The 22,288-nt window shown below is 34.9% G+C and overlaps 1 protein-coding gene across 1 annotated transcript; it reads right to left on the minus strand.

Moving 5' to 3' along the window:
* Positions 1–18,725: 18,725 nt before the first annotated feature.
* Positions 18,726–20,319, minus strand: LOC110728636 (protein FAR1-RELATED SEQUENCE 5-like). The gene is made up of 3 exons (XM_021908279.1): positions 19,915–20,319; positions 19,378–19,845; positions 18,726–18,758 (listed from the first exon to the last, which is right to left on the minus strand). The coding sequence occupies exons 1-3, from the start codon at positions 20,317–20,319 to the stop codon at positions 18,726–18,728; spliced, it is 906 nt and encodes a 301-aa protein (XP_021763971.1).
* Positions 20,320–22,288: the final 1,969 nt, after the last annotated feature.

Raw genomic sequence — 22,288 nt, forward strand, 5'->3', positions numbered from 1 at the left:
CTCGCACACATTGCTGGAATTTACACTACTAGAAAGGCTTAACTCCGACAAAATAGCTCCGACGGACTGAAATTCCCTCGGAAAATTCAAAATTTCTGGCGGAAATTGGAGTTGTCGAAAAAATCCGTTGGATTTATTCCGACGGAATATATTCCTTCGGAAGAAGACAATTCCGAGGGATTTATTTCCGTCAAAACGTTAAAGCAAATTAAAAAAAAAAACTGGAGTTTAATTCTTGTTTTGTGACAGAAAAGAAAGAACAGAAACAAGAAGAGAGAGAAAGGGAGAAAGAGAAAGAGAGAAGGAGAAAGGGAGAAGGAGAATGCGCCTCCACCTCCAGCCGCCGCTTGGGCGCTGCCGGTGTAGGTAAGTCTCGACTTTTTTTTTTTTTTTTTTTTTGTAAATGTTGCGGAAAACCCTAACCACCACCACCACCTAGGCTTCACCGGAATTCACCATTAGCAGCGCCGATTTTCACCACAACACCTTAGGCTTCACCAGAATTCACCATAAGCACCGCCATTGGATAGTGGTAAGTGTTTACCTTCTTTTTTTTTTTAAAAAAAAAAACACTGTTTTCGGGTTTTTTGGGGGGTTTTTATTTGTTTTTTTTTATTTTTTTTATTTTGTGGAATTGCTACAAACAGCCACGACCCCCACAGCCACGACACCAGCCAGCCGCCGGTCTGCAACCAGAACGACACCCAGCCACCCCGACAGCAGGTTGTCTTTCCTTTTTTTTTTCCTTTTTTTCATTATAACTTGATAGAATTTATTCATTTTTTTATATAAATAAGCAGCACTAACTTAGTTACTAAGTTTTGACTTTGAATTATTTGTAGGATTTGTAGATTTATTTGGTTCTTTGGCGATAACAACTTCAGATCTACAGGTTAGAGAGTATATAAAAGCTATAATTATAAGTTTAGTTTATACTTGGCATGTTAGTGACTAATGATATGTAGATATATGTTAGTTTATTATTGTTTTAAGTGTAGTGTATACAATTTGTTGTATTTATATTTTAATATGTTGAAATATATGAAATGAATGTGTTTGTGTTATGATATGTTAGTTTAGTTTATTTAAGTTTAGTTTTTAATTGTTGTATTATAACATGTTAGTTTAGTTTGGTTTAGTTTAATATAATAATGTATGTTAGTTTAATTTATTTTATTTTAGTTTAGTTTAGTTTTGTGTAATATAGTGTATGTTAGTTTATTTAGTTTAATATTTTTGTTTGATATAATGTTTAATATAATATATAATAATTGTGCTTATTTATCTGCTTAGTTTAGTTTAATTATGATATATCTCTGTTTAGTATAATGCATGTGTCCTTCACTTTTTATATATATATAATAAATGAATCATTTGCATATCATATGCCTAGATACCCGTTCAAGGCATACACATTAGGAGTATGTCTTGAATAGTCCCTGGTTGGGACTGTCCTTGTACGCTTATTCTCACTTAGGTGGTGAATGTAAGCCTTGTTTTTTATTCTAGGGAAAATCCTGCCTTTTCATTTCTCTACAGTGTTCTCTGGGTACATATGTAGGTGTGTTTAATCGCCTACATTGTGTACTTGGAGAACTATAGGGAAATGCTGGCGGATTTTCCATAGAATTGAAAACCTGGCTTACATTCAGTAGTGAGATTAAACGTACAAGGATGGATTAGGTTGGAGTGATAAGGACCCTTTGGAAGCATTTCAAATCTCATTTGCATTTCCATAACGCTTTGGTGGATAATGACTATGAAATACGGTTTATGACTAATGTGATTGTACATATGCGTGAGTTGTGTAGAAGTTGTAATCATGAAACGAAGAGAACGTAGCTAGATGTATGAAAGGAAGGTTGGGCAAAGTATTAATCTGGAGTACGTGAAAGGGGTTGATGAATCCATTGAGTACGTCACAGATCATCCCGAGAGTAGTAACCCGAATGAAGTTAGGTGTCCATGTGTTAAATGTAAGAACAAACGGCTTTGGAATGCAGATACGGTTAAAATTCATCTGTACCGCAAGGGTTTCATACCTAACTACTATCAGTGGATGTGTCACGGGGAAGGGTTTCCGGGAGCTCCTGAACGGCGGTCCAACGAATATCGTGAAATGGTTTTCGATGCTTTTGGTCATAGCCAAGATCAGGGGCACTCCGAGCAGGCTAGTGTTTCATCGAAGGAGGAGCCTAATGTGACAGCTAAGCATTTTCTGGATTTGTTGCAGGCTTATGATAGGCCATTATACGAAGGGAGTTCTTTGTCTGTGTTAAAGATGGCCGCTAGAATCACTAGTCTAAAGTGTGAGTATAATTTGCCTTATAGATGTGTTGATGGGTTTACTTCTTTTCTAAGTGAAGCAATTCCAAACAACAACCATATGGCCGACACATTCTATGAGGTGAAGAAGATTGTGAAGGGGTTGGAACTGTCTCATCAAAAGATTCATGCATGCCCGAAAGGGTGTATGTTGTTTTGGAAGGATGATGCTCATCTATATGCATGTAGGGTGTGTGGAAGAGACCGATACAAGCAGACTTCCAAAGGTAGCCTAGTGCCAAAGAACATCTTGGAGGAAATGACATGGCATTCGAAAAATTCCCAAGTTCAAGGCACAATTGCACACCCTAGTGACTGTGAAGCTTGGAAACACCTCGACAGTCGCTTTCTAGATTTTGCCTCTGAGCCTCGTAATGTAAGACTTGGCTTGTGCACAGATGGTTTTGCTCCTCATGGTAAGTTTGGGGGGACAATATTCTTGTTGGCTTGTCATTTTGACCCCTTATAACCTGCCTCCCTCAATGTGTATGAAAAAACAATTCATGTTCCTTTCGTTGCTCGTTCCTGGTCCTAAAAACCCTAAGGGAAACTTGGATGTGTACATGCAACCGTTGATAGAGGAGTTGAAACTGTTGTGGGAAGTTGGCGCGGCTACGTACGATATTTCTATGAAACATAATTTCAATCTTCGAGCAGCCATCCTATGGACCGTTAGTGACTTCCCGGCTTATGGTATTTTGTCTGGTTGGGCCATAGCTGGTAAGAAAGCTTGTCCACATTGCATGGAGAAGAGCAAAGAATTTTGGCTTGAACATGGTGGTAAAGTTTCTTGGTTTGATTGCCACCGTCAATTCCTTCCGACAGATCACCCTTTTCGAACTAGTAAAACTGCATTCTGAAAAACAAAGTCAAAAAAGGTGCCCCTCCACACATCATGTCAGGAGAGGAGCTGTGGGAATGTGTGAAGGACCTTCCAAAGGCAACAGATGGGCCCGATTCACTTAAACGGCTTAAAAAGGAAAAGAAGGGGTGGTTCAAGCAAAGCACACTGTGGGAGCTCCCATATTGGAAGCATTTTCTCATTCGTCACAACTTAAATGTCATGCACATTGAAAAAAACTTCTTTGATCAATTAATTCACACTGTAATGGATGTGAAAAAGCATACGTGTGACACGCCATCAGGTCGGAATAACATTTCCAGATATTGTAAACGTCCGCAGCTTTATCTTCAGGAGGACGATAGAGGAAAATAGGTCATGCCAAATGCTCCATTCGCTCTTGACAAGGCTCAGAGAAAAGTTTTGTGTGAGTGGGTTAAACAGCTGCGATTTCCTAATGGTTACGCCTCCAATTTGAGCAGATGCATAGATTTGCAAGCATGTAAGCTCCACGAAATGAAAAGCCATGACTGTCACATGTTCATGGAGAGACTGTTGCCCACTTCTTTGAGGGAATTGCTCCCTTGCTACATTTGGAATGCAATTACAGAGATCAGCCAATTCTTCCGCAACTTGTGTTGCTATACAACATCAGTTAGTGGCATGGAGCGATTGGAGAAAAATATACCTGAGATCCTTTGCAAACTTGAGAAGGTCTTCCCTCCTGCATTCTTTAACTCCATGGAGCATTTACTTATATATTTGGCATATAAGGGGAAGTTATGTGGTCCTATTCAATACAGATGGATGTATCCCTTTGAAAGGTAAATCAAAGACCCTTTCACATCCTATGTTTTACATCCTATTCACTGGCATGACTTGTTCAAACTTTTACATAACTATAATTGCAAGTTCCTCAATCATTTGAAACAAAAAATTGGGAACAAGGCTCGAGTTGAAGGGTCCATATGCAATGCTTATCTCACTGAAGAGATAGCAAACTTCTGCTCCAATTACTTTCAGTCGAAAGTTGACACTAAACACGAGATCTTGGTCGAAATGTGAATCCCGACGTCGACTCCACATTGGACGACGCTGAAATTCCAGAGTTGTTCAAGGAGGATAGCGGTCGTGTGTCAAATGAGGGTAAAACTCGGTTCTTAGATGACAAGAACTCAAGTGTGCACATTTGTTCGTGTTACGAAACACCGGCATTCTTGGCGAATACGAAAGGTATATTTGGTTTAGGTATGTAGTGTATTCATATTTACGAACAACTATAATGATTACAATGTTGATCTACATTGTGTCTTTGGCCTCGTAGGAAGTTTGAGGATTACATTCTTAGAGCTCGTCCTTATCTGCGTAGAGAAGAAGTCATGGAGAAATGCGAAGCTGAATTCTCTGATTGGTTTCATCACAAGGTGATATCCATGGTCTAACATTGACATAATTATGAATTTTACTTATTGCACTTCAAATCATTCAATTCATGAACTATGACGTTGATAATCAAAACGTTCATAGGTGGTTGAAGAGAATCCAAATTCGGATGTCCTACGAGCGTTGTGCATGCGTCCTTTCAAGCGAGTTCGAACTTGGAGGCAGATTTTTGTCGGTGGATTTAATTCCCATACACATGCCCATGGCAAGCACAAATCTACAATGAATTATGGTGTGTGTGTATCCAGTGAGGATGGTGGAGAGTACTTCGGCATTTTAGACGACATAATCGAACTTGTCTACACTGGTCCTAAAAAACAATACAAGACAATATTGTTTAAGTGTAATTGAATGGATTGTGGTAGGGGAATGAACATACATGAACAATACAAGCTTGTCGAAGTAAATCATACTAAGAAATACCCCAAATATGATCCATTTGTCTTATCTTACCAAGTAACTCAAGTGTACTACGCATCATACCCTAGCTTGAAACGGGACTGAGTTCAATGGTGGTCTATGTTTAAAACACATGCAAGGTCAGTGGTTGATGCTCCGGTGGACTTAGAGTTTTTGCAAGCACCATCCCCACAAGTACATGCAACGCTATGCCCACCGAATGACATTCCAGACTACGCCAGAGATGATGATGACGATGGCTTTATTATCTCAAGCGATGAAGATGATGAATCTAGTATCGACTCCAATGATAGTGACAAGGATGATGACATGGATGTATTATTAGATGATAGTAGTGATGACTCTAGTAGTGATAGTAGTGATGAGATTACAGAGTAGGAGAATATGTTAATTTCTGTTAAGGGACACTTCTTATTGTAAAATATAAATGAATTGGTCTTATGTTAAATTTTTAATATTTGTATAAAAGGCATATTACATTGCACTACACTTGTCATTTATAGTATCATGTCATGTTACTAACATGTATTTCAGGTGGTCATAGCCGGAAAAGAAACTGGAGAATCGTCGAGGAAAAGAAAAGCGAAAAACAAAGTTGCCGCTACTGTCATCGACAACCATGATGAGGAAATGGTTGATGCAGAGGCGCATGATTTGGGTGCCGACGAGTCGCCCCCCTCCACCCCTACCGATGATCAGTCACAGGATGAGTCAGAGCTACCGGTTTTGGACCCTACTACGCTCTGGTACGTACATATCTTGATATGGAGGATCATACACAAGACTTATGTTATTATTTTCGAAATTGTAACCTATTTATTACTTCTAACAAGTATATATCATGTTGTTTCTCGTTTCATGTAGGCTTGATGATCACAAGGTGAGGAGTGCGGTATCCAGTACGATTACTGGATACTACCGAGCCCCTTGGAGGAACTTTGGAGAAGTAGATGAAGCTACGAAAGAACTCTGGTGGAACTTGTTCAACGTATGCTTCTTGTAACTTATTTAATACATGTTTTATAAATTGTATTGATTTAGTTGAGTTTATAACTTTTATATGTTATCATTTGCAGGCACAATTCAGATGGGCACTTCAGTTGAACGAGCAAGTGAAGCTCACATATTGCAGGAGGGCAGCAACACGCCTGCGTGACATGTTCTACACAGTCACGCACAAGATGAATGGCGCCAAGCCAAGTTGGCCGAGTGAGGAGTTCCACAAGAAGATGATGGACATTGTTACCACGGATCCAACTTACAAGGTGAGGTCGGCGCAAAACAAAAAGAACAGAATGGGCGGTTCTATGGAAAATCCCGTCCGAGGAACCAATTTTCAGGGTTCGTTGTCGGTCGTCCAACATGCAAATAGGATGGTAAGTTTGTTTATAAAGCAAGTATAATAGAAGGCATTTGTGTGTATTACAATGTAACGAGGGTGTGACATGTTTAACGTGTGTTCCTATTTTTTTCTATAAAAGGTGGCGAAGAACAAGGGCCAACTACCAACATCTCCCGAGTTATTTATGAAGACACACTTCAAGGAGCTGCCTGGGAAAGGCACAGTGCCAGTAAACCCCAAAACTAAGGAAATTGCAGTAACAAATTCCCGAAACTTAGTTCCTTGGTTCATTTTTCATGAATATGGTACCCATCACTTAGTTAATTTAGTTTTTTTTTTATCATTTCAAGCACTATACACCTAAAACTATCAATAATTGACATGTAATGAAAAAAATGGAGCTCATTTGCTAAGACATGAAGAAAATGGGCAACATAGAAGTCACCAAGGCCAGTTTTGGTTCATTTCTCATGAATATGGACCCAAAACTTAGTTTCTTTGTTTTTTTGGTCATTTCAAGCCCTACACACCTAAAACTATGTATAATTGACATGTTAGGAGGAGAAATGAGAACATTAGGTTAGAAATGGAGAAAATGGGCAACATAGAAGTCACTTAGGCCAATTTTGGTACATTTCTCATGAATATGGACCCAAAACTTAGTTTCTTTGTTTTTTTGGGTCATTTAAAGGCCAACACACCTAAAACTATGTATAATTGACATGTTAGGAGGAAAAATGAGAACATTTGCAAAGAAATGGAGAAAATGGGCAACATAGAAGTCACCTAGGCCAGTTTTGGCGCATTTCTCATGAATATGGACCCAAAACTTAGTTTCTTTGGGTCATTTCAAGGCCAATACACCTAAAACTATGTATAATTGACATGTTAGGAGGATAAATGAGAAAATTAGCAAAGAAATGGAGAAAATGGGTAACATAGAAGTCACCTAGGCTAGTTTTGGTGCATTTCTCATGAATATGGACCCAAAACTTAGTTTCTTTGTTTTTTTTGGTCATTTCAAGCCCTACACACCTAAAACTATGTATAATTGATATGGAATGAGAACAAAAGAGCTCATTCTCTAAGAAATGAAGAAATTGGGCTAAGTAGAAATCACCTATGCCACACTTGGTTCATTTTTCATGAATATGGTACCCAAAGCTTATATATATAACTTACTAACTCGTTTGCTCCTTTTCATATGTATATCTTGTAGGAGGCCTACGAAAAGAGGGTTGAGCAGGCTAGCACTCAAAGGACTCAGAAGAGTCCGAATGAGCTGTATTGGGAGACCGTGGGTGGTCGGAACAAAAAGGGGCGTGTGAAGGGACTTGGCGGAAGTGCAGACCTTTACTACGGTTGCCAAATGGTTCGACTTTCCACATCTTCCCAGCAGTACACACCCTCCCTTGTTTCTGAGATGCAGGATCAGATGGAAAACAGGGTGCAGGCTCTTCGGAGTGAAATCCGGAGTGAAATGCGGAGTGAAATGGAAGCCGAGATGGAAGCCCGGATTCAAGCCTCAATTCAAGCCCAAATGGAAGCTATGGAGAGGAGGAACCAGGAGAGGTGGGAACAGTGGATGATGAGTCGTTTCCCTAATGACACATGTTCCACCTTGCAACCTCCTCATCAAGACCCTAGGGACGACGACCCGGGTAGTGGCGAAGCAGGGCAGGGTACTTCGACAATTTCTTAGCTTTATTTTATGTAGTGTTTATATGACTTCAAAATTTGGATTACGTTTTATGGTTGTATACAACGGAATTATTATTATATATATATAAATATTTTTGTAAAAAAATCAATAATTAATTTTGTCGTGATATTAGGTGCAGGAGGTATAGGAATTAAATGGTAGCAATTTCCCGCCAAAAAACACAATTAAATTGTCTAATTCCGTCGTAACTTTCCTACGAAAATTATTTCCATCGCAACGCACATTACTTTCTGACGACAATTCCGTCGTAATCTTCCTACGGAATTTTATTACGTCGCAACATTCCGACGGAATTAATCCGTCGCAAGGTTCCCAAGTTTCCGAGGGAAAAATCCATAGGAAGGTTCGAAACCTATCGATGGAAAATTCCGTCAGTAGCTTGGTTTGTTGCGACGGAATTTTCCGTCGGATGGTAACACATACGGACGGAAAATGTTCCGTAGGAACATTGCGACGGACTTCCCAATTAAGTCAAACTTGACTCCAACAGACCAAAATTCGTCGGAAATTCCGTCGGAATGGACCTTTTCGACGGATTTTTTCTCGGAATATCGCGAAATTCCTACAATAGGTAATGGGACAGTGCTTTCCGACGGAATTTTAGGGTTTTCCGACTGATTTTTTTCCGTCGTTGATTGGCTGTTTTCTAGTAGTGGTACAGCCTTTTCGGAGAGACGGTCTAACGATTTGTTGTAGCCATAAGGATGATTTTCATCTGATTTACTTGAACGTATTCGAAACTTTGACAATTGTTGCGATCCCGAACAAATCTTTACCAACAAACTGATAATAGGGCAAAAGATGACTATCTTTTCGATAAACCCTAACACACAAACAAATCCTAAACAAAAAACTAAACTAATGAAAACTAACGACTCCACCACAGGGAGACGGACGAAAATTTAAACTGCATGTGTAGATTTATAGAAACCTAAATTGAAAAAACAGAGAAAAACAAGGAAAAAGGGTTGGAAATAGTCTAATTTTAAAATAATTGTACATTTAATAAATAAAGAATTGAAACTTATAAATAAAATATGTAGATAAGGTTATTCTATACAAGAAGAATTAAAATTATTGAAATCGAAACATATATATTATTGTCCAAAGAAAATGCTAATAGCATAAACATTCTTAATAAAAAGATATATATATATATATATATATATATATATATATAAATATATATATATATATATATATATATATATATATATATATATGTATATGTATATATTATTTGATTTTTACAAAGAATTCTATTAATGAAGACATAAATTACAACCTATAAGAGCTTAACAAAACTAAAACAACAACCAAATACATCTAACCACACAAACAAACATCAAAGGGAAAACTAAAGAATAGTAGCTGAGGCAAAACACTTAAACCATTCCACAGACGGGGCTTGCCATGACCACCATTGGAGGGTAAAGGAAGTGAATGAAAACTCAAATAATGCAGTGCTTCATACCTTAAACTTCGGAGCCTGAAACACCAAGAGAAACCTACCAAGTCTCTACCAATATGCCAACTTACCCGAAAAACTTGAGATGGACCATGAATGCAGGTTGAAATTAGGGAAGGAAACTAAAACTTGCAAACCCTTGAATGTAAATTTCTAATGGAAGCTGTTGAGATTTGAATCAACCAAAAGATGAATGCACCTTGTTGACGAAAAAAGACCAGCGACACCATTTCACTCCCAGGGATCGAAAGGCGTAACTACCTAGGAGTTTAGGAACAAACCCAAAGTAGTCATCTTTCTTAATGACTCTGCCATGAGAAACCGTACACTGAAATACAGTTTCTCTTCCTACAACTCTACCAATAGAGAGTGCAAAAAAGTGGAGGACTTTGCTCACCCCAAACATTAAAGATGGGGAGCCTCCTTCTAGATTTTGATTAACAGCGAGGACTGACTTTGTCATCACAAAGACTAACAAAGGATGAAAGCAACTGTATGAATACTTATATCATCCCACAACCAAGACGCAACAGGATAAGCCAAAACACCTTCCCCCTCAACAACCCCTTTCTCCTGCAAACTCCAAATGCAAGGTAAACCTTCCCTCTCTACACAAACACCACTCCTTGGAAGACAAAACCAAGAAAGCTCCCAACAATACTAACAAAGGAAGCCACTAATTCAACTCGAGAGCTCCCACGCACCCGAATTCTTGAAACTCCTAGGGAACCTAAGTCATACCCCAAGAAGGCAATTAAAAGTACCACCAACCCAACACACAAGATTGTAATAAATCTTCCATCCCCTAAAACCAAGTGCAAAACTCGCTAGCAAGACTCAAAAGACAACACTCCTTCAACCTCCGTAACTAGAGCTACCATATGAAAATCCAACCCAAGACAAAAAAACCAGAGCAGCAGTAGGGCCTTTATTGAAAGACGAAAAAAGGAACAACACAAAAACCAAACTATCTAAGGAAAACATAAATAAATATAACCAAACTTGGAACAACAACTAAAACTACTAGCCAAAGAAAAGAAAACAAATAACACTCACAAAGCTACTATTGAGTTAACTAGAAGAAGATTGCAAGAAAAAACCTCATTGTCCATGTAGGGAATATTTCAAACGTCAACTTTGAGCCCCACCGTGATCATGCATTTAAGCATGGTGGCGTATAAAAGGAAGGAAGTTAGAGATAAAAGAGTCGCCAACAAGTTTTAGGAACTTGTAAACCGTTCACGGGTGTGAAGGTTGCACCCTATTCACGATCACAGAGATCGCTAACTCCATAGTGGTCCAAAACCATGACTGGATATTTAGGGATGATGGTACAAATCCAACCTAAAAGAGATTGAAGCCGCCCTAATCGACCTCTACTTAACTCTTATGATATTCATGTGCGCTTTTCGATCAACATACATACAATAAATTAGCCCTAAACCTGTTTAATCTATGTTGGTTAATTATTAATGCACAAATAAATCAATTATTGGTGATCACTTGAATTAAAATCATATTAAGCCTAAATCAAATTATTAATTATCTTATTAGGCGTGATTTTAAGTTCAAATTTCCTTTAAACCTGCAAGAAAGGGTGCGATCAAGCAATAACAATCAAGCAACATAATTAAGCAATATATGATTATTGACACAACAATCATCATCATAATAATAATCATCAAAACATGATTAGCAAGATCCTAGGCATAATACTAAATGGATTAATAACAAACCCTAGCATGTCACTAATAAAAATCATAATCAAAGCATTGGCCTAAACATGTTACTAGAAAACATGATATTAGAAATATTAATTAACGCCTTAAACATGATACTAGGAATTAAAATAAACATCCTAACATGATACTAAGAATCAAAATCAACATCCTAACATGATACTAAGAATCAAAGGAATAATTAAGTAATCGAATTACTTTGATGCCTCGTATCTCTTTCTATCAAACAATACACACGTTAGTAAATTCAAGAAATATTAAATCAAGCAAATAAATCAAATAATAATTGAAATATAGATTTGGGACCAACCCTCAGAACTATCAACCTTTCACGTCGAGGTCGAAGGCAACTTCAAGCTTGGCTTGGAGTATTTAAGGCTCGTGAAGGAGGTATGGTGTATGATATCAAGAAGGTGTTAGGATGTGTTTAGGCTAAGACTAGAAAGAAAGATAGAGAGAATAAGTTTAAGCTTAAAGAGAGGGGATTAGATGATGATTGTTGGTGATCAAGCTTATTGATGATTGAAAACGGGGAAAAACGACCTCTATTTATAAGGGAAAACGAGGGTCAAAGATTAGAAAAGAGCCGAAATCTGACTCAGAGTAAAACAGGTTCCATCGTGGCGCGATAGTCTTATCGCGATGTGATGGTTCTATCGCTCAGCGATGGTTTTGGAAGATAGAATCCGTACGGAATCCAACTTCTAATGAAATTGGGTTAATCGAATTTCCGTAAGTATTCTAATTTTATCAAAATTAAAATCATTGAAAAACAAGTGTTTTATCATATGTAAAATACTTTAGACTTTATCTTTTCAAAAACTGGATAAATTAGAACCTTCTAGAAGATTCTAGAAGCTCATAATAAATCCTAATGGATTTAGGATCGTATACAACCTTTTAGAGGATTTTCGAAGCTCATAATTAAATCCTAATTGGTTTAGGAAAGAGGTTAAGGTTAATGGACCCTCCACACGGTCATTGGGTCGTAGTTAAGGCTCAGTTTAGTATTTTGGCCATAACTTCTTTGTTATAACTCGTCGGGCTTATAATATATCGTTGGAAAGCTCTTTTCAAACTACACAATTATTGGACCCAGACTATGGACCAAAATAGACTGGTTTGGACGTTTTTATAAAGAGGACACGAAATGAATGATTTTGGTTTAAAACATTCAGGGAAAGGTTAGAAATGGTCAAGGCTAAAGGGAAATTCACGAGACTCTTCAACTCTTCACCTGACTCGATAATCAAAGATGTGAAAGGTACTCCTCACTGGGTTTGGTTTTTGGGGAGACACAATCAGATGTCTATAGAACATAGGAAATACTTTGTGTAGTTCTTCTTTTAGGCTATATCTGGTTCATCTAATTTAATTTTGTCTAATTTATTTTATTTTATTTAATTTATATTATCTTAATTTATCTAAACTGAAAATATTTTTTATTACATTTGAACTTATTATTTTATATTATTTATTATTTATATTATCTTATTTTGTATGAACCTATTTTTATTTTATTTGAACTTATTTTGTTTTACTTTATCTAAACTTATCTTATTTTACCTAAAATTATCTAAATTTATATTTCTTGAAATAAGTTACAATCATAACTTAAAATAAGATGAAACAAACCGATCCTTAGTTTATAATATATATATATCATTTTTAGTACTATCAACTTAATGAAGGGAACAAAAAAAAAATATAAATGTTATTAAAAGATGGTCAATATGAGGAAATTTTAACAAATTTTATGGTAACTTTAACCCATATAAATGTAACTTTTAATTTGTAATGAGTTTGATTGTATTTTAAAGTGTATTTTTGAATAGATACATGTTATAATGGCTAATATAATTAATCTAGCCGATACATTATGAGTGTTATTTAAGGGTAAAATTTATATTTAAAAAGATAACTTTTAATGTATATACATCAATATATGGGTAACTTTAACTACTTTTAGAGTATCCATCTCACAATAAGTTAATCACAAATATTTAATAAAGGCAGATTTACAATAACTTTGTGTTTGGTGGAATATTTGGGAAAGCATTTACTTCCCTCACACGTGCCATTTCTTAATTGGCAAAAGAAACAATTTTCTCTCTCTTCCTCATTTATTCAGACAACCACTTTCTTTCTCTTCCTCATTTTCTCTTGGGATTTTCTCTCTCCTTAACCGGCGATTTTCGACAATTTTCTCTCTTTATTAACCGGCTATTTTCTCTCTCTTTTCAGGATTGTTAACTTAATTTTTTGAGCCTTTTTGTTAGTTTTAGTTGTTTTGATTCTTCGACTTTTAGGTTTATTGATTTTTTCTTTAATTTCGTGTTTTTGTAGTGTTTGATTCTGCAATGGTGAACAAGAAGAGTAAAAAGAAGTCGTTAGATGATGAAGGTTCATTTTCTTAATTTTTTCATGATTTTTTTTTCAGAATTTTCAACTTAATTTTCACTTATAAATGTGTTGTTATATGTCGAATTATTAGTGCATGTTATTTTTAGAGTTTGCACTTGAATTTTTTGCTTATTGTTTATGTAGATTATGATAATTGGAATTGAATTTTGAAGTTAGTGTGTTTAATTTTGCTTTAATTTTTTGTTTATTGTATTAATTGCTTATACATGTGTTGTTATATGTCAAACAACTTTTGCATGTTATTTTCAGAATTTGCTCTTTGATTATTTGCTTTTTTTAGGAGGATTATGATAATTGGAATTCAATTTTGAAGTTAATGTGTTTTTTATGTAGAGTATGAGAATTTATAGGCAGCAAGTCATTGTGTTTAGAAATCAAAGTAAAGGGAAGTAATACTATGTGGTATATGAGTCACTTATATGCATAAAAAGGGTAACATTTGTGCATACAAAGGGTAACTTTTTTGCATACAACCTGAATTTTCCCAAGAGTAATTTGTGAATTGGTAATTTTATCTCTGTATTAATCATTATGCATAACTGATATAGGTGGTTCTATAGGTGGATATCGTTATAAAGTGCCTTCAAAGGGAAAAGCAATGCCTAAAGAGTCTGCTATGGTTAATGTAGTACCTAAGAAGGCTAAAACAGTACCTAAGAAGGCCAAAACAATGCTTGAAGAGTCCGTCAAGGGTAAAATAGTACCTAAGAAGGCCAAAACAGTGCCTTAAGAGTCTATTAAGGTCAAAATAGTACCTAAGAATGTCAAACCAGTTGCTGATGTAAAGAAGAGAAAGAGGAGTTTTCAATTGGAATTGGTTTCTGATTTTGATTTTGATACTTCAGCGTAAGAGAACATGTTTTCAATTATTCTTATTTTGCATTTTTTTTATTTTATTTTGTTTGTAGTCTATATTGTTTTAGTTACTTTCTTTTTTTTTTTCTTTTTTTTTTATTTATTTAGGGACCAGAGACCTTTGATGACAAGGTGTAGACCACATACCTTGGGAAATTTGGTGAAGAACTTTAGTGATAAAAAAAAATAAGCTGTTGTTGAAGTTGGTTTTGGCAATTTGTTACATTTAAAATTAAAAACTCTCTGTCATAAAATGCTACTTTGGCTTGTTGAAAACTTTATGCTGGTAGCTGCATGTTTACCGTTGCTAGTGGTAAAGAATTTGTAGTTACTAAGAATGATGTATGTGATTTGTTTTGCTTGCCTATGGGTGATATTCCTGTTCCGAAACTCAAGAAAAATCCTAAAGTTGCAAGTGTAGACAATTGTATTCTTCAAGCATGGAGATTTGATTTTGATGTTTCTGATAAGCAATCTATTCCTTTGTCAAAATTAGAGTCTCAGATGCAGGAGTTGGTTGATGGAGGGGAAGCATTTAAGAGGTTTTTTGTGGTTCATGCTATGTCTATCTTTTTAGCTCTTACTCCTAATAGGATAGTTTCTTTGAAGTTGCTAAAGGCTGTTGAAGAAGTTGATGAAATAAAAACTTTTGATTGGTGTTCTTATGTTTTGAGGAAGTTAAAAAAGTCTGTTGATAAGTATAAAAAGGATCTGACTGTTCAAAGTGTGAGTGGTTTTTTGCTGGTTTTGCAAATTCTGTATTTTCATCGTTTAAACTTTCAAGGAGAAAAGGAAAGTTGTAGCATTCCTTTGATTCAACATTGGACAGATGCTAAGGTTAAGAGTCGGATTAGAGGTTAAAGCTGGTGGTTTTGGGCAGGGACCATTGGATAAATCTACATATCTTTTGTCACAGTCTGCAATTAGCCAAACTGTTGTTAAGAAACCTCTTACTTTGGGATCTGATCAGCTTGGTTTAAATGTTGGTGGTGCTTGTTCAAGTGGTACAATTGGCCGCTTTGTTCAATTTGAGCTTCCAGATGGTGTCATGACTGATGGTGAAATCAAACAAATTTCAACGCATGTAAGTGTTTTTTTTTGTTTAGTAGTTACCCTTTATTCTAATAAAAGTTACCCTTTATTCTAATAAAAGTTACCCTTTATGTGCGCAAACGTTACTCTTTATGTGCACTAAAGTTACCCTAAATTTTCAGTTTAAGTAACTTTTTCATTATTTTTGTTTTAATTTGTTACATTTGTTTAGTTTTTTCTTTGTTTCTCTGTTTGTAGGTTGTTCATGAATCATTTCTTTTTCTTAAAAGAAATATGGATGTTTTTCAAGCGTTCAGTCAAAGGGTATTAAAACTTTGAATGATTTGGTTACCAATGTTCTTTCTGAAAGAACTACTTCATTGTCTTCTGAGGATCCTATAGCAGTTTCTCAAACTCAACAATTACTCTCTGATCCTCATTATCATAAGCTTTTAGATGGTGTAATTGAGGAGTGTATGAAGATGAAGTCTGCACATGAATTTTTTTAGTTTCGTGGAGAAGATGGTCCTGAACGTCGTAATAATGAAGATGTTCCTTGCTCTGGTTATAATGAAGATGTTCCCGGACCTAATGAAGATGTTCCTGAACCTCCTATTAGATCCAATAAATCTTTATGTTCACTGGATTGTGGGCTAGTAGGTCAGAAGGTGCCTTTTGTGACTCTTTTTATGAGGAGTAACAATCGGATTTTCGAGCGTTTGCCTCAGTTTCATTTGGAAGTTCTTGATTATTGTTTAATGAAGGATGAATCAATGCATAGGAAGTTAAGTGTCATTTTTAGTCATAAATATTCTTTTTTTTTCCTTGATTTTTTTAATGCTTATCTTATTTTTTATCATTGCAGTGAGAACCTTGGGACTTGGGTTAAAATTTTCTAGTTCCAAGAGAAGATATGGTGTCCATTGCCACTCCACTTAATATTTGATGGTGAATTGTTGATTGCTATGCTCTGTATTTGAATGAGGTAGCATGTTTTGTGTCTTCTGGTCCTCAAAGATTCTTTTTTGGTGTGAGGCAAAGTGTAAGTAACTTGATATTTTTATATTTAAACACATTGACTTTTTATTTATATATTGATCTTATACTTTAATAGTTTGCATTGTTGCATGTTTGTGAGAATGAGACAGGTGACAATTCTAATGCTGTTAATAATTTGCACGGTATATGGGAAAGGTGGGTCAGCTACGAGAAACCTGAATGTGATATAATGGATTCTGAACTGGTATATTTCATGCTAAACTAATATCATACCCTTAAAAGTGTTTGTCTGTGAAATGCTTATTAAAGCACTTTTAATTTTACTGATCTATTTATGTTCCTATTCTTGTTGAGGATCACTACGTTTTGTTTGTTGTTGATCATGCAAAGAGTTGATTTACTATCTTGACAATATTATTTGGTGTGATGAAATTGTCGACTACTTTAGAAAGTTGTCTTTTCATCTGGTATGTTCCTGTTATTGAAAAGTGATATGCTTTTTGTATATACAAGTTTATTGTTTCAATTTCAATTTTTTTTTTTTTTTTTTTTTGGACTCAATGGATTCTTAACTTTTATATTTTTTACCAGTTGGATCAATTGGTTGATTTTCTTGGCAAAAGAGATAATCCAAAGAGTACTCAGCTACCTTTCTACAAGTTTACAATTGTTGATTTGGAATGGAGAAAGACTAAGATTGACTACACCGATTGTGGAGTGTTTGTCATGTATCACATGCTCCATTTTTTTGGTGAATCGTTCATATTAAATGAACTCAAAACAGTAAGTATTCATCTATTTGTCTTATTTTCTTCCCTTTCTGATGTTTAAGTTCTTTCATATTGATAAGTTTTTTTTTTCTCTGTTGTGAGGTTGCTGGAAGAAAATATCTGTGTGGACAGATCTGTACCACACTTGTTTTGTGTGATATGAATGAATCAAGGGCAGACGTATTGGCAGAAGTACCCAAGTTCAATGAGAGGAAGAAAAATGCTGATTATGTCAAGGGAATTGAAGAAAGGCTGCAATAGCTAAGAAGAAAAAGCAAGAAGCAGAGGAAAGGAAATAAGCAAAGGAAAGGCAAAGGCAAAAGAAAATCCCAAAGAAAAAAGGGCAAAAAAGCAAACAAAGAAGTACACTCCTTCTAAAGAGTGAACCGACTTGTTAGTGATTAAGTGAAGTAGTATATTTTGAAAACTCAATGTATGTGCATACATCAAATATAATGATGTAACTAAATTTTCTATGGTAATTGTTTGGTGGTTTTTTTTGAAAACTGAATGTAGTTTTTGGTGTTTTTTTGTAAGAAAACTGAATGTATGTGCATACATTAAGTAATTTCAAAATATTATTGGTATATATCTTCTTTTTTTTTAGTTGTACACAATATAGGGTCACTTTATGCACTAAAAAGGGTCACTTCATGCAGTTAAAAGGGTCACTTATTGCATATAAAAGGGTCACTTCATGCAGTTAAAAGGGTCACTTTATGCAATAAATAGGGTAACTTCAATTTTTTTATGGGGTCACTTTATGCAATAAATAGGGTAACTTCAATTTTTTTATGGGGTCACTTTTGTGCATTAGGGTAACTTTTGTGTACATAAGGGTAACTTTATGTGAACATGAAGGGTAACTTTTGTGCATAGAAAGGGTAACTTTTGTTGATAAAAAGAGTAACTTTCTGCATAAAAAGGGTGACTTATGTTCACAAAAGTGTAACATTTGTGCACAAAAGGGTATTCATTTACTCTGTTCATGTTTCCACTATAACAACAATGCAAACTGTATTAATTTAAAGCTTGAAATGAGTACTTAAATTTTAACCAAACTATTCATAAATAAATAAAAAATAATAATAAAAAAATTGTATAACAATATAAAGTATAATAATAATGATTAAAAAAATGTTCTAATTAACTTTGGTAGTAAAAAATTCTTAAAACAGTTGTATGTTAGGTGTCTTTGATCCAAATTCTGAATTTGGAGGTGGCAGTGCTGGTTTCTTTTTCTCTTCCCTTTTTCAAGCCCTCATTTTACTCTCTTGCTTCTTCCTTTTGTTACACCTCTTTTAGGATCAAGTATAGTTGGTACACTTGTGCTTGTACTGGATGTTAAAGAAATATCATTATTGCTTTGAGTGCTATCTGCCACATTAGGAATGTCAGAAGCAGTTTCAACACCTTATTCTCTTTGAGCAGCAGTAGCATGCAAGTCTTCCACCATTTTTAGATTGTTTCTGAAGCTTTCTTTCATAAATGCTCTTGTCTCTTCATTTTCTTGACTTTTTAAGATTAAATTGTAGTATTTCCTCATCATTGTTTGCCTCCATGGTATATATGGTTGTGTAGGATCTTGATTCTTCAACCTATTCCATGCCTCTGTTTTTGCAAACTTTGCCCATCTTTTTGTAACATACTTGTCTGGTATTCTTGTTACTGAATGTATATGTAGAATTTTGATGCAATGATAACATAGCCATCCAAATGCTTCAAAATTTTTGCAAGTACACCATACACTTTGGCTCTCATGTATATAGTTTACTTGATGTGCAGACCATGGCTTGTCTTCTAGGGATAATTGATAAAGTACACATTCTTCAGTTCTCCTTATCATTTAAACAGTTGTTGACATAGAGTATCCAAACTCCTCTTCAAAATCTCTGAAGAGTGACAAAGTGAAAACTTGTGCACCAAAATCATGTAGCTACAGTTAAGCTGCTATATATTTTGTGTAATTTATGTACTTTTGAGTATAACTTTTTACCTGTGCAGCATGCTTTAGCATTCTGGAAAGTGGCAATGAAGTGAATGTTATTGACTTGCTACATGTGAACTCATCATATTTCTCTGTGCTTCTCCAACGATTGGTTGTCTTCTCAAATATGGTATAAAATTCTGTCAAGGTAGTTGCTTTACTTGCTTTGAACCCTATAGCATGATTAGTGCTTTCACTCCTTTGTGACGACAAAATTCCTGTTGAAAAGAAATCTCTACTAAGGGCAAGGCGCCATTTCTCTTTCAATTCATAAACTCTTTTGTACCAAGAGTGTGCTATCAAGTCATGCATCATTGCCTGCCACTTTTCTTCAAATTCTTGTTCTATCAAACACCACTTTAAGCACTGGTTGAATGCATGCTTGAACTCTTTATCTTTTTTAAGAGCCCCAAATCTGGTTATGGCATTTTGTTCTAAATGCCAAATACAAAGTCTATGCCTAGTATTAGGAAGCACCTACATTCAAAATATTGTATGTTGTCAGAACTTATTAGTTAGGGTAATATCTAAATATAAATGTTTTACCTGCTCAATTGCATTTGCCATTGCTTTGTCCTGGTCAGTGAATATTGATGTTGGTGTTTTATCCTCCATAGCTTTCTTGAAGGTTTCTAGTAACCACACAAATGATTTTGTTTTTTCATCCCCAATAAAAGCATATGCAAACATACAATTATGCCAGTGATTGTTTATGCTAACAAAAGGAGCACATATAAGATTATATCGGTTGGTTCTGTATGTTGTATCAAAGACAAGAACATATCCATATATCCTATAGTCTTCTAACATCATTGTATCTCTCCAAAAGATATTGGAAATTCTTTCTTCATTGTCAAATTTTGCTCTAAAAAAGAAGTTTGGATCCTCTGATTGTTCCTGATTTAAAATGTTCACTAAAGTTTGAGCATCTCCAGCCTCATTTTGCTCCATTCTTAACCTTGAGCAGAAATTCAAGTGATCTACAACACGTACTATTCCCTACATTTATGTTCTCCTCCAGTTTATGTAGCCATGTAATTATAAGTGTCCATTGTAGTCAGACCTAAAGATTTCATTGTTTTGATTGCTACAGCTATTTCTTCTGTCATTTTTCTTTTAGAACGATGCAAATAATGCCACCGTGACCTTGTTAGCTCGTGGTTATGTTGTAATACATGTGCCACCACCTCAAACTGTCCTTCTTTATTTACTTTCGCTCTTATGCATGCCTTGCAATCAAATCGTGTAATGGCTACTTGTCTTGGCTTTCTTGTTTTCACATTTACATTCTCTTCATCAACCATTTCAACTAATTTTGTTTTCTTGTCACCTAAATTTCTCTTTCCTTCTGTAGAACACACATAATTTTTCTTTTGGACTATCTTTGTATGTGTGAAGTATCTTGTTGTATGCTTTCTTATTGAAAACCCCAGTATAGCAGCATGTTTTTCATACAATTCCAAAATTTTTGCAAAAGTTTCTCTTACCACACCAACAAATGATCCTCTGAGATCTAAACCAGAAACATCAATTGGATTTGCATATGTGATTTAATACAAACATATCAGACAACCAGAGGCATCATGTCATTCTGTTTAGAAATCTAAGTGAAGTGGAGTAATATATGTTTTATATGGGTCACTTTTATGCATAAAAAGGGTTACATTTGTTCATACAAAGGGTAGCGTTTTTGCATACAAAAGGGTAATATTTGTGCATACAAAGGGTCACTTTTATACATAAAAAGGGTCATATTTATGCATACAAAGGGTAACTTTTATCAATGTTGTATTCATACAGGTAACATATATCAAAAATAACAATTATGGATCACTTATTCAACTAATTTGGTTACTCAACAATTAAAATAAAACAATATGAATTTTGATTAATTAGAAGGTTGATTGTATAGAAATTACCTTCAGTTGCATTTGATTTGAATGTTTGTGCTGAATTTGAGTCAAATTGATTTATGAGGTACAACCTGATTTTCTATCTCTTCTGCATTATCTGCTTCTTCTGGATTTCTATTTTTGCCAAAAATTTGATTGCCTCCAAACTCAGTGTTAGGATTGCTATTATTTCCAAAAATTTGATTACCTCCAAATTCAGTGTAAGGATTGTTATTATCTTCAAAAATTGGAACAAATTCATCTCCAAAACTCCTTGTTTCTTCTTCTATAATCGATCGATTTAAATTGATTTCAACAAAAGAATTTGAGTTCTCAAAATCACCTTACAATGAATTTTCAATTTGCCTCTGTTTTTGTAGAAATTCATGGATCTGATTACTGCAATTTGAGCTATTGAAGTTTGCTGATGAATTTTCCATTGATGATCGAAGCCCTAAGGTATGAATTTTCGCGTTTTCTCTCTGCATGTTCTCACTTTCTCTCTCCTTCATTTTTGTTGCGTTTTCTAACTTTAAGCTATGATTTCGCATGTTTTGTTTTCAAAATTAAAAATAAAATTAAAACAAAAAAATAAATGCTCGCACGTACCGCGCCGCCGAATTTACAATTTTATTGTAAACTGGGGTTATGCAAAAAATTTTGTAAGTTAATATACAAAATCCACTTTATTCATGAAATTTTGAACTTTCAGCCACTATATGCTGATACACCACGACATAAATCCATTGGTAATAATTTATAATTTTCGTATATCTATTGATAAGCTAGGTATCAATTTTGAAAGAATATTTTCGTACTTGTGTGTACCTTTTCCAATTAAAAAATCAAATTTTTTGGATTATCATTTAATTAAAAAGAATTTTGGGACCGAATATTTACAAAAAATAATCCTATTGTCAGCAAATTTTGTTTTTAAAATTGTTTATGAAAACGTTATGTTATTAAATAAATTATTAATTAATATTTTTTCGAAATTAGTTGGGAAAATGGATGAAATTTTTTAAGTA

Source organism: Chenopodium quinoa, unplaced genomic scaffold (assembly GCF_001683475.1).
Source record: "Chenopodium quinoa cultivar QQ74 unplaced genomic scaffold, ASM168347v1, whole genome shotgun sequence".
In the NCBI taxonomy this organism is placed as follows: domain Eukaryota; kingdom Viridiplantae; phylum Streptophyta; class Magnoliopsida; order Caryophyllales; family Amaranthaceae; genus Chenopodium; species Chenopodium quinoa.